Source organism: Gossypium hirsutum, chromosome A13 (genome assembly GCF_007990345.1).
Source record: "Gossypium hirsutum isolate 1008001.06 chromosome A13, Gossypium_hirsutum_v2.1, whole genome shotgun sequence".
In the NCBI taxonomy this organism is placed as follows: domain Eukaryota; kingdom Viridiplantae; phylum Streptophyta; class Magnoliopsida; order Malvales; family Malvaceae; genus Gossypium; species Gossypium hirsutum.
Window position 1 is genome coordinate 104,306,547 of NC_053436.1, and position 15,819 is coordinate 104,322,365.

At 32.8% G+C, this 15,819-nt stretch overlaps 3 protein-coding genes across 6 annotated transcripts; 2 read left to right on the plus strand and 1 right to left on the minus strand.

The window, feature by feature from the left end:
* Window positions 1–405: 405 nt before the first annotated feature.
* On the plus strand, window positions 406–5,092 carry LOC107893266 (phytochrome A). 2 transcript variants are annotated; one of them, XM_016818207.2, is made up of 5 exons: window positions 406–558; window positions 821–2,873; window positions 3,158–3,977; window positions 4,082–4,372; window positions 4,510–5,092. In XM_016818207.2, exons 2-5 carry the CDS (start codon window positions 827–829, stop codon window positions 4,718–4,720), a joined length of 3,369 nt encoding a protein of 1,122 aa, XP_016673696.2. In that variant the 5' UTR covers window positions 406–558; window positions 821–826; the 3' UTR covers window positions 4,721–5,092. The 2 variants fall into 2 exon arrangements, with proteins under 2 accessions (XP_016673696.2, XP_016673695.2); XM_016818206.2 differs by having other exon boundaries at window positions 412–2,873.
* Window positions 5,093–12,784: 7,692 nt separating this feature from the next.
* Window positions 12,785–14,438, plus strand: LOC107893270 (sugar transporter ERD6-like 1). Of its 3 annotated transcripts, none has more exons than XR_005907837.1 (6): window positions 12,837–12,922; window positions 13,051–13,223; window positions 13,455–13,658; window positions 13,742–13,830; window positions 13,943–14,002; window positions 14,099–14,438. XR_005907837.1 is itself a non-coding variant. In XM_016818212.2 (6 exons), the coding sequence occupies exons 1-4, from the start codon at window positions 12,889–12,891 to the stop codon at window positions 13,790–13,792; spliced, it is 321 nt and encodes a 106-aa protein (XP_016673701.1). In that variant the 5' UTR covers window positions 12,843–12,888; the 3' UTR covers window positions 13,793–13,830; window positions 13,943–14,002; window positions 14,099–14,438. The 3 variants fall into 3 exon arrangements, 2 of the variants coding, with proteins under 2 accessions (XP_040941481.1, XP_016673701.1); XM_016818212.2 differs by having other exon boundaries at window positions 12,843–12,922; window positions 13,455–13,517; XM_041085547.1 differs by having other exon boundaries at window positions 12,785–12,922; window positions 13,455–13,517; window positions 13,742–14,002.
* A 98-nt stretch (window positions 14,439–14,536) lies between these two features.
* On the minus strand, window positions 14,537–15,673 carry LOC107893268 (AP2/ERF and B3 domain-containing transcription factor At1g50680). Its single transcript, XM_016818208.2, has one exon. It carries the CDS (start codon window positions 15,671–15,673, stop codon window positions 14,627–14,629), a length of 1,047 nt encoding a protein of 348 aa, XP_016673697.1. The 3' UTR covers window positions 14,537–14,626.
* Between the last annotated feature and the right edge of the window lie 146 nt (window positions 15,674–15,819).

The following is a 15,819-nucleotide window of genomic DNA, read 5'->3' on the forward strand; positions in this document are numbered from 1 at the left end:
CACCACCTTCTTTGCTGGCGAATCCAATGAAAGAGCAGAAGTCATTCAGACCAACTAGATTAACTAACATTACTTAATTATATGTAGACACCAGCGGTGGATTCTTTTATTTATTTATTCACCTCAATTATTTTATTGGGAAACAAGCAAGTGAGATCCAATATAGAAAGTAGATTTGTTACATTGAATGATGACAAAAACCCACTACCAAAGAGAGAAAGAAAGAATCGATTCAATTCAATAATAAGGAATAAACAAATGTGGAAAGCCAATTATCGGATTACTTTCAACTGTTATCCTTGTTTTGGTAAACCCATACCTTTGTTTCCCTTTATTTAATGTTACCATGGTGGTCCCTCCTGGTAATTTTCTACTAGTTTTTCAAGGCGGTTGTCGACTTCTTTTTTATAATATTTTCTTCTATAATGGGATTGGCCATGGATTCTGGATTTGGGGGAGACTCATTTCCATTTCCAAGCTGTTTTGGAAAACCTGCTCTTCTCTTTCATCACAGATAGCAGTTTCCCTTTCCCTTTCCTCTGTTCTTATTGATAAAAGGTTGGTCCCTTTGTTAAATTCAATTAGAGTTGTTTTTGTTGATAAATTTGTTGTTAATTAATACTGTTCATGAACATAACCACTGACAGATGCAACCATGTCAATACTTGTTCATCATGGACACAATCACATCCAGTTTATGTAACTTGATTGTTTTTGTAATTAGTTGAAGTTGGTTTTTTTGTACATGGCATCGGATTTTTTTTTTTGCTTCCTCTGTTTCTATGCCATCGAATGGAACCTTGTTTTCATTGAGTGACAGGTGGAAATGTCATCATCAAGGCATAGCCATTCATCAAACAACCCAGGAAGATCCAGGCATGGTGCTCGGATTATTGCTCAAACCACTGTAGATGCAAAATTTCATGCAGATTTCGAGGAGTCAGGCAGCTCGTTTGATTATTCGAGTACAGTGCGTGTAATTGGAGATCAGCAACCAAGGTCGGACAATGTTACCACGGCGTATCTCCATAACATTCAGAAAGGCAAGTTTATCCAGCCCTTTGGGTGCTTGTTAGCTTTAGATGAGAAAACTTACAAGGTCATAGCATACAGTGAGAATGCCCCTGAGATGTTGACCATGGTTAGCCATGCTGTCCCAAGTGTTGGGGACCATCCGGTTCTCGGCATTGGAACCGACATAAGAACCATTTTCACCGCCCCTAGTTCATCTGCATTGCTAAAGGCCTTAGGAATTGGGGAGGTTTCTCTTTTGAATCCAATCTTGGTTCATTGCAAGACTTCTGGGAAACCCTTTTATGCGATAATCCATCGGGTAACTGGGGGCTTGATCATTGATTTTGAGCCTGTCAAGCCCTCTGAAGTTCCCATGACTGCAGCTGGAGCTTTGCAATCATACAAGCTTGCAGCAAAGGCGATCACACGGTTGCAGTCACTGCCTAGTGGGAGCATGGAAAGGCTTTGTGATACAATGGTGCAGGAGGTTTTTGAACTCACTGGTTATGACAGAGTGATGACATATAAATTCCATGATGATGATCATGGGGAAGTGGTATCTGAGATAACAAAGCCAGGTTTGGAGCCTTATTTAGGTTTGCATTATCCAGCCACTGATATTCCCCAAGCTGCTCGATTTTTGTTTATGAAGAATAAAGTCCGTATGATCGTTGATTGTCGAGCAAAACATGTGCAAGTATTTCAAGATGATAAGCTTCCTATGGACCTAACCTTGTGTGGTTCAACCCTGAGGGCTCCCCATAGCTGCCATTTACAGTACATGGAGAACATGAATTCCATTGCTTCTCTGGTTATGGCTGTCATCGTCAATGATGGAGATGAAGAAGGTGATGGGACTAACTCCGAGCAGCCACAACAAAAGAGAAAGAGATTATGGGGTCTGGTAGTATGCCATAACACCACTCCTAGGTTTGTTCCATTCCCCCTCAGGTATGCCTGTGAGTTTCTAGCTCAAGTTTTCGCTGTCCATGTCAATAAAGAGTTGGAGCTTGAAAGTCAAATCGTCGAGAAGAACATCCTGCGAACACAGACCCTTTTGTGTGATATGCTTATGAGGGATGCACCAGTGGGGATTGTATCACAGAGTCCAAATATAATGGATTTGGTGAAATGTGATGGAGCTGCCTTATTATACAAGAACAAGATTTGGAAACTAGGTGCAACTCCAAGTGATTTCCAACTGAATGAGATAGCCTTGTGGCTTTCAGAATATCATATGGATTCCACTGGTCTGAGCACTGATAGCTTGTATGATGCGGGGTTTCCAGGGGCTCTGGCTCTTGGTGATGTAGTATGTGGAATGGCAGCGGTGAGGATAACCCCCAAAGACATGCTTTTCTGGTTTCGGTCCCCTACGGCAGCCGAAATTCGATGGGGTGGTGCAAAGCATGAACCTGGTGTGAAGGATGATGATCGAAAGATGCACCCGAGGTCATCATTCAAGGCTTTCCTTGAAGTTGTCAAGACAAGGAGTTTTCCATGGAAGGACTATGAAATGGATGCCATCCATTCTTTGCAGCTTATTCTAAGGAATGCGTTCAAAGACGTTGAGACTACGGATACAAACACCAATGCCATATATTCGAAGCTCGGTGACCTCAGACTAGAAGGGATGCAAGAGCTGGAGGCAGTGACAAGTGAGATGGTTCGTTTGATTGAAACGGCTACCGTGCCAATTCTGGCAGTTGATGTTGATGGCCTGGTTAATGGTTGGAATATGAAAATTGCAGAGTTGACTGGCCTTTCTGTTGATAATGCAATTGGAAAGCATTTACTCACACTTGTTGAAGATTCTTCATCTGAAACAGTCCAGAAAATGTTGTTCATGGCACTGCAGGGTATGTAATATTCCACTACTTCATAGCTTATTTAGCATTATCCACTCTATAACGCTCCTCAAACTCTTTAGTTTCCCTAAAGTATCAATGTCCAACACATATTCCAACATGGCACTCCAGGGTATGAAATATTCCACTACTTCATAGCTTATTTACCATTATCTACTCTATAACGCTCCTCAAACTCTTTAGTTTCCCTAAAGTATCAATGTCCAACACATTTTCCAACATAGTTACGAGTGCTATTGCATATTATCTCACTAATATTACTTATTCCTGACCAGGCAAAGAAGAGAAGAACATCCAGTTTGAGATCAAAACTCATGGGTCAAGGACTGAGGCTGGTCCCATTAGCTTAATTGTCAATGCTTGTGTAAACAGGGATCTCCAAGAAAGTGTTGTGGGGGTATGTTTTGTAGCACAAGATGTAACAGTTCAGAAGATTGTCATGGACAAATTCACCAAGATCGAAGGGGATTACAAAGCAATAGTACACAATCCAAACCCACTGATCCCTCCAATATTTGGCATGGATGAATTTGGGTGGTGTTCTGAGTGGAATCCGGCAATGACAAAGTTAACCTGTTGGAACCGAGATGAAGTGGTGGATAAAATGCTGTTGGGGGAGGTTTTCGGAACCAACACCGCATGCTGTCGTCTGAAGAACCAAGAATCCTTTGTCAACCTTAGTGTTGTTCTTAACAATGCAGTGACTGGTAATGAACCTGAGAAGGTTCCTTTCGGTTTCTTTGCTCGCAGTGGGAAGTATGTTGAATGCTTGTTATGCGTGAACAAGAAGTTGGACATGGAAGGTGGTGCTGTGAGTGGTGTGTTTTGTTTCTTGCAGCTTCCAAGCCATGAACTGCAACAAGCACTTCATATCCAGAAATTATCAGAACAAACCGCCGTGAAAAGATTGAAAGCTTTAGCTTATTTGAAAACTCAGATACGTAACCCCCTGTCTGGAATTATATTTTCTAGGAAAATGATGGAAGACACAGAGTTGAGACCTGAACAAAAACGCCTTCTTCAAACTAGTTCCATGTGCCAGCGCCAGCTTAGCAAGATACTTGATGATTCAGACCTTAGCAGCATCATTGATGGGTGCTAAAACTTATCTTACTCCAAATCTTCATTTTTTCTTTTAACTATACGTGTTCAATGTCTGTATCATGACCTGACATTTCTGTTTTCTGAATTCCTAACAGTTACTTGGATCTTGAAATGATTGAATTCACCTTGAATGATGTACTGATTGCTTCTATCAGTCAAGTGATGATGAAGAGCACTGGGAAAGGCATCCGAATACTGAATGAGACAGCAGAAGAAGTCATGGAGGAGACCTTGTATGGAGATGGCGTTAGACTTCAACAAGTCTTAGCTGATTTCTTGTTGGTATCAGTTAATTTTGCACCAAAGGGAGGCCAACTTAGAGTTGTAGCTAGCGTAACCAAAGATCAACTAGGACGGTCCGTTCATCTTGCACGTTTGCACCTCAGGTACTGCATTCTTTGAACTATGTCCTATATTTATAGAATAAAATAAAAGAAGAGAATATGTCTGCACTCCAATTTAAGCACCTTGTTTCCTTTAGCCAGAAAGTAAAGGGATTCTATTTGTGTGTATATTGGGTCAGGATAACACATGTAGGAGGTGGAATACCTGAAGCATTGCTGAACCAAATGTTTGAAACTGATGGAGATGCAACAGAGGAAGGTATCAGTCTGCTAATCAGTCGAAAATTGGTGAAACTCATGAATGGTGATATCCAGTATTTAAGAGAAGCTGGCAGGTCTACTTTCATCATCACCATTGAACTTGCTGCAGCAAATATGTCCAGAAACTAACTGGTTTTGTATTGTTCAAAAAAGAAAGAAATTTGGAGCTTTTGACACTGTATCTGGTTCATGTTTTATTGAAAGCGTTGCAATTTAAGGGGAGAAAAAAGGGTCTGATCTTCCAAGGAATTCCAAGAAGGTCTCTGAAACTTATTGTTGATTGCTGACAGGCACACAATAGAATTTGTTTTCATACTGTTGGGGGTGTCAATTTGCATTTGAATGTGAGGTTCATATCCGATTTTCAAAGCATTTGAATTTGTTTTTAATCTATAGCTTTATGTACCTGCAAATGCTTATGCTTCTTGAGCTTGAAACTGCTTTGAGAACTGTCAAATAGATCTAAAACATGATCCAAAACACCCATTTTTCTTGTTTTTACTATTGTCTGGTTTTCACTTAAATGTATGTTTTATTTCTTCTCTGCAGTACCTGAAACAAAAAAGATAATTGAAGAAGATTTTCTTAGCATATAACTAAAATACCCTTTCAAAGTTAAAAGGGTTTTCAAACTGTGTAGGAGTGAATGAGTGAGAATGATATAGTATAATAGTGAAGATTTATTTGAGGATTAGATTGACAGAATTTGTAAATATGAAGGATTAAATTTGTTGAAATATTTAAAATTTTAGAATTTGATAGAATGTGCATGTATTAAGAACTAAATATGTTATTATACCAATTAAAAAAAGATTATATCTATTATTTCTGTTAACAATTTAATTGACAGTGACCAAAATAAAATCAATAAAAAATGTTAGTGATAAAATTGAAAATTTTGTTATTTGGTGACTAAAACAAAAACATACTAATAATTAAGTGATTAATTATGCAATTGACCATTTTTATAGTTTTTAATAACTTTTTAATAATTTTTAAAAGAATTTAAAAAATATATTTATAAACGCATGTAACACAGTCAATAATGTGACATATAACATTTAAGACATGATTAATTATTAATAGTTAAAGTTATCAATCTCTACTTAAATGTATAATTTTTTAGGTTAAGGTTTAAATTAGTAAAAAAATATGATAGGGTTTAAATGATTATGTTAATTAATAATTATATTACATGATTATTAACTAAATATTCATCGATAAATTTATTATTGTATATTAAAAAGAAGATATATTAATGAATGGTAAAAGTTTGACCTTAAACATCTAACATGTGTAATTTTTTCTCAACTAAATTTTTGAGGAGTTCTGGTTAATGTGAAGACAACTTTGAAGACACATGGTTTCTTTTTTCTCACCTAGGGATCTTTATTTAATTTTTCCTTTCTTTTAGTTTTTGAATTTATATTTTTTTGTGAAATCAATTTTAAATAGGTAAAAAAGTCGACATTTGTTAATTTTATTGATGTAATATATACATGGATTGTCACGTGAATGCTTGGTCAGCGTTTAATTAATTTTTTAAAATTTAAAAATATTAATAAAACTTTTTATATAATTTTTTTATTTTTAAAAATATTTTTTATATAATTTTTAATATTTTTAAAATTTTTGAAAATTAATTAAATAGTGAGATATCATCCACATGACAATTCATGTATATATCATGTCAACAAATTTAAAAAATCTTAACATTTTTATTCATTTTAAAATAATTTGATACAAAATACAAATTTAAAAATTAAAAATTAAAAATAAATAAAAACTATAATAATATAATTTTTTTAAAAAAATTGGAATCACAAATAAATTATTATGCCATTTGGACAACAGCATAACAAAGCTGCCCATGTCATGTCCCATGCATTCCATTTGGATTCTTGAGTGTCCCCCACTCATTTCATCAAATTATAAATTTATAATGAATATTACTATTTATATTATTTTAATTAATTATTTATTAAGTATGGGTGGAATTTAGAAAAAAATTCAAAAATATATTTGACCTCAAATCAAACTTAATAATTATAATATACATGAATTCAAAGCAATCATATCATTAATATTATTTATTTTGGTAATTAAATTTTTTAATTTAATATTTGAGGGTTTTTTATTAGTTATATTTGATTTTAGTATTTAAATTTTCTTTTTCTCAATTAATTACTATTTTTTTTAGTTAAAATACACTCTCAAACATTCAAATGGTTTGATGCCACTGAAGCTAAAGTTCATAAATAAATATGTGACATTAATAATGTATCACCCTTCACCTGGTTCAGTCTTCGGACTCGAATTATACGATACTATTTCTTTCATCAAAACAATTCACATTCAAAACTCAATAGAAATTCACTCAATCATCAATTCTTAATATAGATGCATGCACCACACGTTAATCAAGTAAAATTGAAACACAATCGAGCTTACGAAAGTTCTAAATATGACCCAAACATGAATAAGGACCAAACTGTAAACTTTTTAAAGTTTTTAGAAAGGTACCGGTACAGAAGGAAAAGTATAGATACTTTTTATGGTAGGTATCAATACTAAAACAATGTATCGATACCATTTTGGCATTCTGCCAATTTCAAAATTTGAAAACGAACCAATTTTATCGATACTTTTAAAAAGTATCTTTCCTTAGAAAAATAATTATCTATAATAAATTGACATTCTGTTTGTTTTAAAATACTGTTCATTTGGTAAAGTATCGGTACTTTAACTATAAGTATTGATACTTGCTGTCTAATGACAAAAAATGAACCATTTAAATACTTTTTCATGCGCAAACCAACTACCAATTCGAATTGTACTTCAAACAAACATCAAACTTGCATAAAAACTAATTCAAACTATATAAGATTACTACAAATCATTCATCCTTCAAACCACAATTCAAACATGTGAATTTCAATATTCTAATTGGCATCCCAACAAAATACTAACCTAAACAACTTAGCCCTTATTCAACCTTGCAATTCATCATGTTAAACCATGACATTTCTATGCCAATTCAAACATATCAATCTCATCACTTTAGCACAAACATTCCATATTCAAAATTAACCGTTCAAATACTTGTAATATAACTTATCACCATCCCATTATGCAGCTCTATACATCTAGCTTACAACCATTCAAACCACATAGCATTTAAGGTTCAAAATCATAGATATTCAAGATAAACACAAATTCATTATGAATCCTTATATACATGCCACATAACTGAGTTTAGGACGAATGAAAAACTACTGAAATGAAGGATTGTAGTGTGAGTTCTGAAGTGATTCGGTCACCTCGTTCCGCAAAATATAACTAAAAATAGAGAAAATACAACAGAGTAAGCATTACATATGCTTAGTAAGTTCATAAGAGATAAAATAGTAAACTCACCTCAACTCGTAACTAACATAATGAATTAACTAATAATATGACTTTCCTATCATCACATTTCATATCAATAAGGTGAGTTCGTCAATTACAATCTTATAACGTTTCAATATGTACAATACATTTTTGTTCAGTGTCATTTGTAATGACCTGAAATTCACGGGCACCGGAAAAGTGAGTTATAGGGCCTCCGTCTTAGTGAAATAAGTTCGAAAATAATTATTAAAAATATTTATGAGCCTAGTGGTGTGTCTAATTAGGATCTAATTAAGTGAATTTAGCTTAATTTAGAGTAAGTAATAAAAAGGATTAAATTGAATAAAGGGTAAAAGTTTAATTATAAAGCAATAGAAAATAAAAAGGATTAAAATAGCAATTAAGCCATTGACTACAAATGAGGTGGCATATTGGTGAAATAAATCAAAGATTTTTTTAGGTTTTATATATTATAATGATTATTATTATGGTTTTATATTAAATTGTTATGATTATTTAATTGATAATATATTATAAATAAATTAAATAGAAGACAATTGTATGGTAATAAAATATACATGTGTAAGAATTGTATGGGTACATTTGTAATTTAAATATTTAATTACTTATAATTTAAGTATAAAGATATTTGTTAATTAAATAATTAAATTATAAGATTTTTGGTATGAAAAACAAATTAAATAATGACATTTGTAATGATATGAATATATACATTTGTATTATAATTATGTATTTACTTAAATTTTAAGTTAAAGATATTTATTAATTAAATATTAATATTATAAGATTTTTATTTGTTAAATAAATAAAAGAAAGACAAATGGATGGTAATAATAGTGTACAAATGTACAAAGATACATGTATATAAATGTGTTAATTATATTGTTATTAAATTAATAATAATATATATTAGTTAAATGATAAAATAAATAAGTAAAATAAATGAAATAATAAAAGAATAAAAAGAAAGACAAAAGAAACAAAGAAGAAACAGAACAGAAGCATTTCGAAACAGGGAAAGAAAAAGAAAGAAAGAAAAGGGAAAGGAAAAACTAGGGTTTTAAGGTTTGAAGCTTTAAAAGGTAAGTCAATTAAGTCCTTTTCTCTTAATTTTGATGTTTTAGGAGCTTTGAAACAAGATTTTGATGAAATTAAGTTGATAGTTCAAGAGTTCATATGTTTCCAAGTAGAGTTCATATGTTTCCAAGTAGGGTTCATGTTGGAAAAATTATGGAATTAGGGATTTAATTGAATGAATTCTAAGTTAGAATTGATTAAGGGATTAAATTGTAAACTAGGCTATAAGTTTTATGTTGTAGGGACTAAATTGAAGAAATTTCCAAATTAGGGAAATATGCTGGAAATTTTATAGTTAAATATAAGTTTAGACAAAATTTGAATAGAAAAAGAGAGTGAATTGGATTAAGAAAATAATTAAGTTTAGTTAAGATTAAATTGGGAATAAGGTAGGAGTTGTTTAGAAATTTAATTATTTATTATAATTAATGCTGTAAATAATAATGTAAATTACTATTATTTTCGTAGCCAACAAAGAACCGGAAGCATCAGCATTGAAAGGAAAGGAGAAAGTCATCGAGGACTAAAACGGGAGAATTACGGTGTGTATTACTATAATTCAAATTTTAATTATTATTGATTGCTGAAATTTTAATTGTTATGTATGGTAAATAAGACTTGAGGTAAGTATGTGAAATCGATATGAATATTGAGTGAAAATGAAAGTGATATAAATTGAATCAAATTGAATTGAATAAGTGAATTATGGAATATGTGATTATTTGAAAAGTGTATTGATTGAAAATAAATAAATTGTGACAAATGTATGGTGTTGATGGTATACACTTGTGTAAAAATTAATTTGTATATGAATTAAGATAATAGATATTTGAATTGAATGAGTATTGAAAATTTTTGTGTAAATGAAATTGAAATTAGAAAAAAAATAAAATAATACCCTATTAACTTGTCGGACTAGATTCGATACAAATGGCATGCCATTGGATTTGTGATGTGATGAAGAGATTGTAGTTCGGCCGAGAGGATGTTTCTGTTATTATATACTTCAGTTTATCCGAATAGGCATTTAATGCCTTATTGGTGTGTTTGGGAGGATATATTATACCGGTGTGTTATGGAGGATTTACAATATTCCGGGTGTGTTTGGGTTGGACATTCTGGTGTGTTTGGATGGAATCCGCGTATCTGTCATAGTCCGAGCTTTGTTAATAGGGTAAATAATTGAAATAAAATTTTGAAAATGAGATTATTTGTTTTAGTACCATTGAAAAGTACGAGAAAGAATGTATGAACTAAATTATGAATTGAGTTAGTATGAGAAAAATGAATTATGAATTTAAGATTTATGAAGTAAAATAATTATATATAAAAGTAGTTTAAATAATTATAGAATTTATGGTTGATGTTTGTAATTTATTAATGTTAAATAGTCTTGAGTTATAGTAATACCACTGAGTATATCCATACTCAGCGTACGGTTGTTTCCGTGCGCAGGTTAGTAGAAGTCAAGTGTCCCGGCTCAGCATCCAGAACAATCCCGACTCCAACACAAACTTGGTGATATATATTTTTCTTTTGGGTAAAGGTGGCATGTACATAGGTGTTATTTAGTCACTTGAATATGTATATTACTTTAGGTAGTGAAGGATGAATTATAAAATTTAGATGGTTAAATGAAATGGTAAGGAAAGTACATGATATTTTGATACATGAACATTAAGTTGTTAAATGAATGAAGTTTTTAATCAACTTTGAATGATGCTATGATAGTTATTAAATTAAAATTTTGTTAATAATATAAATATTAGTATATGAATGTGAAATATTGGTGTTGGTTGTTTTGGTTTGAATTTGCAGGAGGTTTAGGTAAAAATAAGCAGAAATGCTGCCGAAATTTTTATAAAAAAAAAATTGGAATACTCGAACAAGTCCCGTTCTACTTTTAATACGTGTTTGAACTTTGAGAGTTCAAGATAGGGACTTAATTATTATATTATACTATGAAAGTTATATTAATTGTAAATTATTCGTAAGTTGTCTGATATGTCCGGTAATGCCTCATAACCTCGTTCCGGCGACGGTTTGGGGTTAGGGGGTGTTACATCATTATATCAAAATCATCGAACATATACGTCATTTCATCATTCCAATCACATATAGACATTTTCATATACGATACATATTATCAATCAGATACTTTCCGTTTTACGCTAACCATTTAGCTCGATGAACTGCAATAAACATATATGGATACGCGAGTAACGACCAAAAACACACCTGATTGTTCTCTCGAGCGATAACATCAAAACACACCTAAACACCAAAATGCTAAGCCCATAGGCATTATATGTCATAAGACATTACATCCCTCCAGAACACAACAAGATTCCGTAGAGACAATCAGTAATAGTGATCTTCGTAGAGACAAAACTCGATAATGTGCAACAAATGTTGGATTCCAATTTAAATAGTGAATTCTCCATACATCAATATTATCTCATATCGTATCTTGTACAACGTGCAATTAACCCTATTGGCATGCCAATTGTATCATATTCTATACAAAGTTCATCTGGGCACATTTAACACATTAGTTCATTTCTTTACAATTCAGTCAATATCTCACCTTTTGTACCATTTTATAACCAATTCAAAATACAATAACAAAATATAATATTTAATAATTTAAACACATCTAATACATTTACAAATATAACTACACCATATGAACTTACTAGAAAAAAACAATAATGAGTGAAGTGTCAAGAACTAACCCGTGATTTTCTTTTTTTCTCGATTATCTACTAGTTGATTCAAATTTTGATCTATACGGTAATTTATTTCAATTTATTAGTTTCATTTACCTTATAACAACTTATTTATGCATATTCCAATTCAATTTTGTTTTACAAAAAGTTCCTAAAATTTTACATTTTAAATTAACTCTAAAAATCTTACCATGCAAGGATGAAATGTTGAAGCTCCAAACCCTTCTCTTTTCTCTTAGTTTCGATGTAGACAAAGAAAGAAGAAAGGTAAAATCGATGAAGACCTTTTCATCTTTTGTTAACTAATTTATTGTTTTTTACTTTAATATTTTTATATTATTTATTCATAAACCATTACTTAACCATCCACCATACTTATAGATGGTATTATTGCTATTTTAACTCTTGATTATTTACTATTTTAGTCCTTAAGAAGTTAAAAATTCATAGCATTTATTTATTTTTATCATTTTTACTATTTAATCATTGTACTTTAATTACTAACGGTTCAATAAAATTATTGGGTCAAAAATTAATATAACATTGTAATACACTCATAAATGTTAATAAATAATATTTACTGAATTGATCATAAGAAAATATAATTTCGAAACTGTCATTTTTAACACCACTGAAAATGAGTTGTTATAAATAAATATCAGGTGCAATGACATTGCAGTCTTAAGAAGAGAATAGGTTTAAACCTTAAGGACAACATTATTGAGATGACCAATCATGAACTTATGAATTGTAAAACAAACATAAAGAGTAACTAAAAAATATTTTTTATAATAATATAGTGACAAAATCCCATTGTTATTTTCTTTTATTATTGTTGCAATTATTATAACTAATAAATTAAGGGTGAAGCTAAAATTTTTTTTGAGGGGTCAAAATTAAATTGTATATTTCTTGTAATAGTAAAAATGCAGTTTCACCGTTATAATAGTTTACAATTTTTAGAAGGCCAAAATACAATTTTAAAATTTTATCAATTATAAAACGGCTAAATGCAAAATTTTCCATTTTGGGGCGGCGCCCCTGCTAGCGCCCCTGGCTCCGCCCCTGCAACAAATATCCATGAATTTTATCATAAACATCAACAGTACTGAAGGTAAAGCCTGAAAGTCTTCAGAGTTTTGTCGGTTGGATTCATTAATGTCTTCATAGCATATGCGAAAGTGTTTGTCCACTTTGGCTCCAAGTTCTGACCCAGTTTTTTCTTCACTCTGAATCATCAAGGAAACAAGAAAATGGTGGAAGAAGGCACAGATGAGGGGCCGACAAATGAACCATTGATTGTCAGTAGCTACAATGGCGATGGCTTAACATCAAGAAAGTCCTCTCCCATAACACCCTCTCTTGTTCTTGGCGTCACTGTCGCAGCCAATGCTTCTTTTACTTGTGGCTACTCTGTAAGTAGATTTGAACTTTTATCTGGGTTTTCTGTCTACGTTATGATTTAACTTTAGGGTTTTAATTTTTGCAAATAATCTGAAAACGGGAAAATTTATTTTATGAACTCTCCTTACACCTCTATAGTACTGCACTTTTTGTAAAATAATAAATAAATTTTGTTTTGTTTCAATCTTTAAGGCCATATTAATGATGAATGGCTACACATGTTTTACATGATTGCTTTGCAGGGTAGATATTCAGCACCAGCAGAGTCTGGAATCATAGATGAGTTGGGTCTCACTGTGGCTGAGGTAAAACATTCTTGATATCTCAGAAAGGGATCAGTTTCAACTTGCAGAAACACTTACTTTCAAAACATAGTCAGATATGGAAATGAGAGTATTGATCCTTCAAATTCATGAAAGAACTTCGAAACCCTGTTTTGGGATGAGGTTAACGTCAGTTTTTCTAAGTTTCTAACGCTTATTTGCCTAACCCAACAATTCTCACCCTTTTTTCCCCATTATTGGTGCAGTGCTCAGTCTTTGGATCCATAATAACAATAGAGGAATGGCAGGTGCAATAGTTAGTGAGAAAATATCAGATTTCTTTGGTCATAAAATTGTGAGTTATCTGAATAAATATAACAACAATACATGGGCTTCTTCTATTTGACTTCATTAAAGCTTTATCAAGTCCTCAGTTAATGCTTTTCTTGGTTGGTTTCATGAGTTAGACATTCTGGATATTGAACATATTCTACATCATGGGATGGCTGGCTATAGTGTTTGCTCAGGTATTGTATTCTCTCTTTTTTTCCTTTTATTCCAAATCCTCATTGGCTCACTTGCTCTTGCACCTTAATCCTAATTGTTGCATTGGTTTTCAATAGGAAGCTTGGTCATTGTATGTTGGAAGGCTTTCACTGGGATTTGGGACCGCAGTTTTTAATTATGTGGTAACTTCTATAAGGCTTCTTCTCTCTACTTGATGCAGTTCAGTAATGTGATCAATAACAATGTCGGATTTAATGATCGCTAGGGACCTGTTTATGTAGCAGATATAACTCCAAAGAATCTTAGGGGAGGATTTTCATCATTAGTTCCGGTAAATTTATAGTACTATAGGGATTTGAGTTTCATAATTTATGGTGTAAAATGGCCTACAATTGTTGCAGAGGTTGTAATGAAAAACATAACGTCCAAAGGAAAACAAGTAGATTTGCTTATTAAGACACATTGATCAATTCATAGATTGATATCATTCTTACGAATGACAAAAATTCATCCTAAAAAACAAAATATCCATAATAAAAAAAAAACTGCTAATAATCTGAAAAAAAGGGTCAAAAAGTCAACATTACTGCAACGTTAATTTCAGCTAACAATCCTGTTAGTTAAGAAGAGCATGGATTTCAGCTTCAGTTAATTTGCATACCAAAGAGTTTGAAACCCTCGGTCTTGTCGTCTTGTTTCTGCTTCGCTGCCGCCATTGATCCTTGCTCTTCTTGGACATGTTTTTCATCACCAATGGGGTAATAATGTCCCAACCGAAGCTGCAAATCAACTTCTATTCCAACATGAACGGTGTTTACCGCCATGAACGTGCCACCGTTCCCGGATTTGTTGGCATCAATCATGCAGAACCTTCGGACTTCGTTCTCCTTCCGGCATTCACATATGAAGAACGAAACCACATCGTTGGCCTTCAACTCTTTTTCCTTCAGAAACCGGTTCCAGCCCCTGGTGAAAACAAAGCTTTGGCTGCTATTCCAATAGCAATAACGAAACTTCCATATCCTCATAAACTTGTCGTAGAAAACCAACTCAACATCGTTTGTTTTGCGATCGCCAATATCGGCATTCTCCTTTTCAGTCCAGGAAACCGGCGGAAAATATTTGACAGCATATTTTCTGGGGATGACAAGCCTATTCAACTTACCAACATCACTTGGTGTTAGCTCCTTTTGGAACAATTGTTTGCAAATTAGCCCTTCATTGCTATTAGTCCCCATTGAGTTGAGAGCAATGTTGGGTTTTATACTTCTAGAGCGAGCCTTAATAAAATCCATGAACTTGTATTGGTAAGAACCGTCTCTTATCATGCTAAGGGCAGCTTCTGCACTGTAATGGCTCAGAAACTTGGGCTCCTCAATTGTGATTTCGTTCCATGGAAAGTTCCGATGAGTGTCTCCGGGGCGGAACTTGATCGCTGCACTATCGTAGGCCACAGCTGCATCTATCTCAGTTTTGAAAGTCCCTAGCCAAATTCGGGTATGATTAGTGTATAATTGAGCTCCCCATTGTCCATTTTTCTGTCGCATTACGCCTTTGAATTGCGACGAATTGCCTTTACCGCCGCACCTTCGGCGTTTGTTTGCTTGATGAGTGGTGCTAATCGAATCTGAAACATCCGAATTTGTATTTGCTCCACCACTTGATATCACACTCGGTATCTCTTCTTCCATAATATCTAACAAAATAATCCAAAAAAAAAAATTTTTAAAGGACTGATTTGAACTTCGAATCTATTTTATGTCATATCTTAAAAGTGATAATATGAATCAATTAAATTAAGTTTCGAGTTCAATTATACATCTAAATCCGAACTGCT

Bases quoted from the DNA above. Each gene is read 5' to 3' on its own strand.
- LOC107893266 (XM_016818207.2), top strand. From the start codon at position 827: ATGTCATCATCAAGGCATAGCCATTCATCAAACAACCCAGGAAGATCC. The intron at 3,978-4,081 runs GTGCTAAAACTT...AATTCCTAACAG, and splicing joins CTTAGCAGCATCATTGATGG to TTACTTGGATCTTGAAATGA. The intron at 4,373-4,509 runs GTACTGCATTCT...ATATTGGGTCAG, and splicing joins CTTGCACGTTTGCACCTCAG to GATAACACATGTAGGAGGTG.
- LOC107893270 (XM_041085547.1), top strand. From the start codon at position 12,889: ATGAATTTTATCATAAACATCAACAGTACTGAAG. The intron at 12,923-13,050 runs GTAAAGCCTGAA...TGAATCATCAAG, and splicing joins AAACATCAACAGTACTGAAG to GAAACAAGAAAATGGTGGAA. The intron at 13,224-13,454 runs GTAAGTAGATTT...ATTGCTTTGCAG, and splicing joins CTTTTACTTGTGGCTACTCT to GGTAGATATTCAGCACCAGC.
- LOC107893268 (XM_016818208.2), bottom strand. From the start codon at position 15,673: ATGGAAGAAGAGATACCGAGTGTGATATCAAGTGGTGGAGCAAATACA.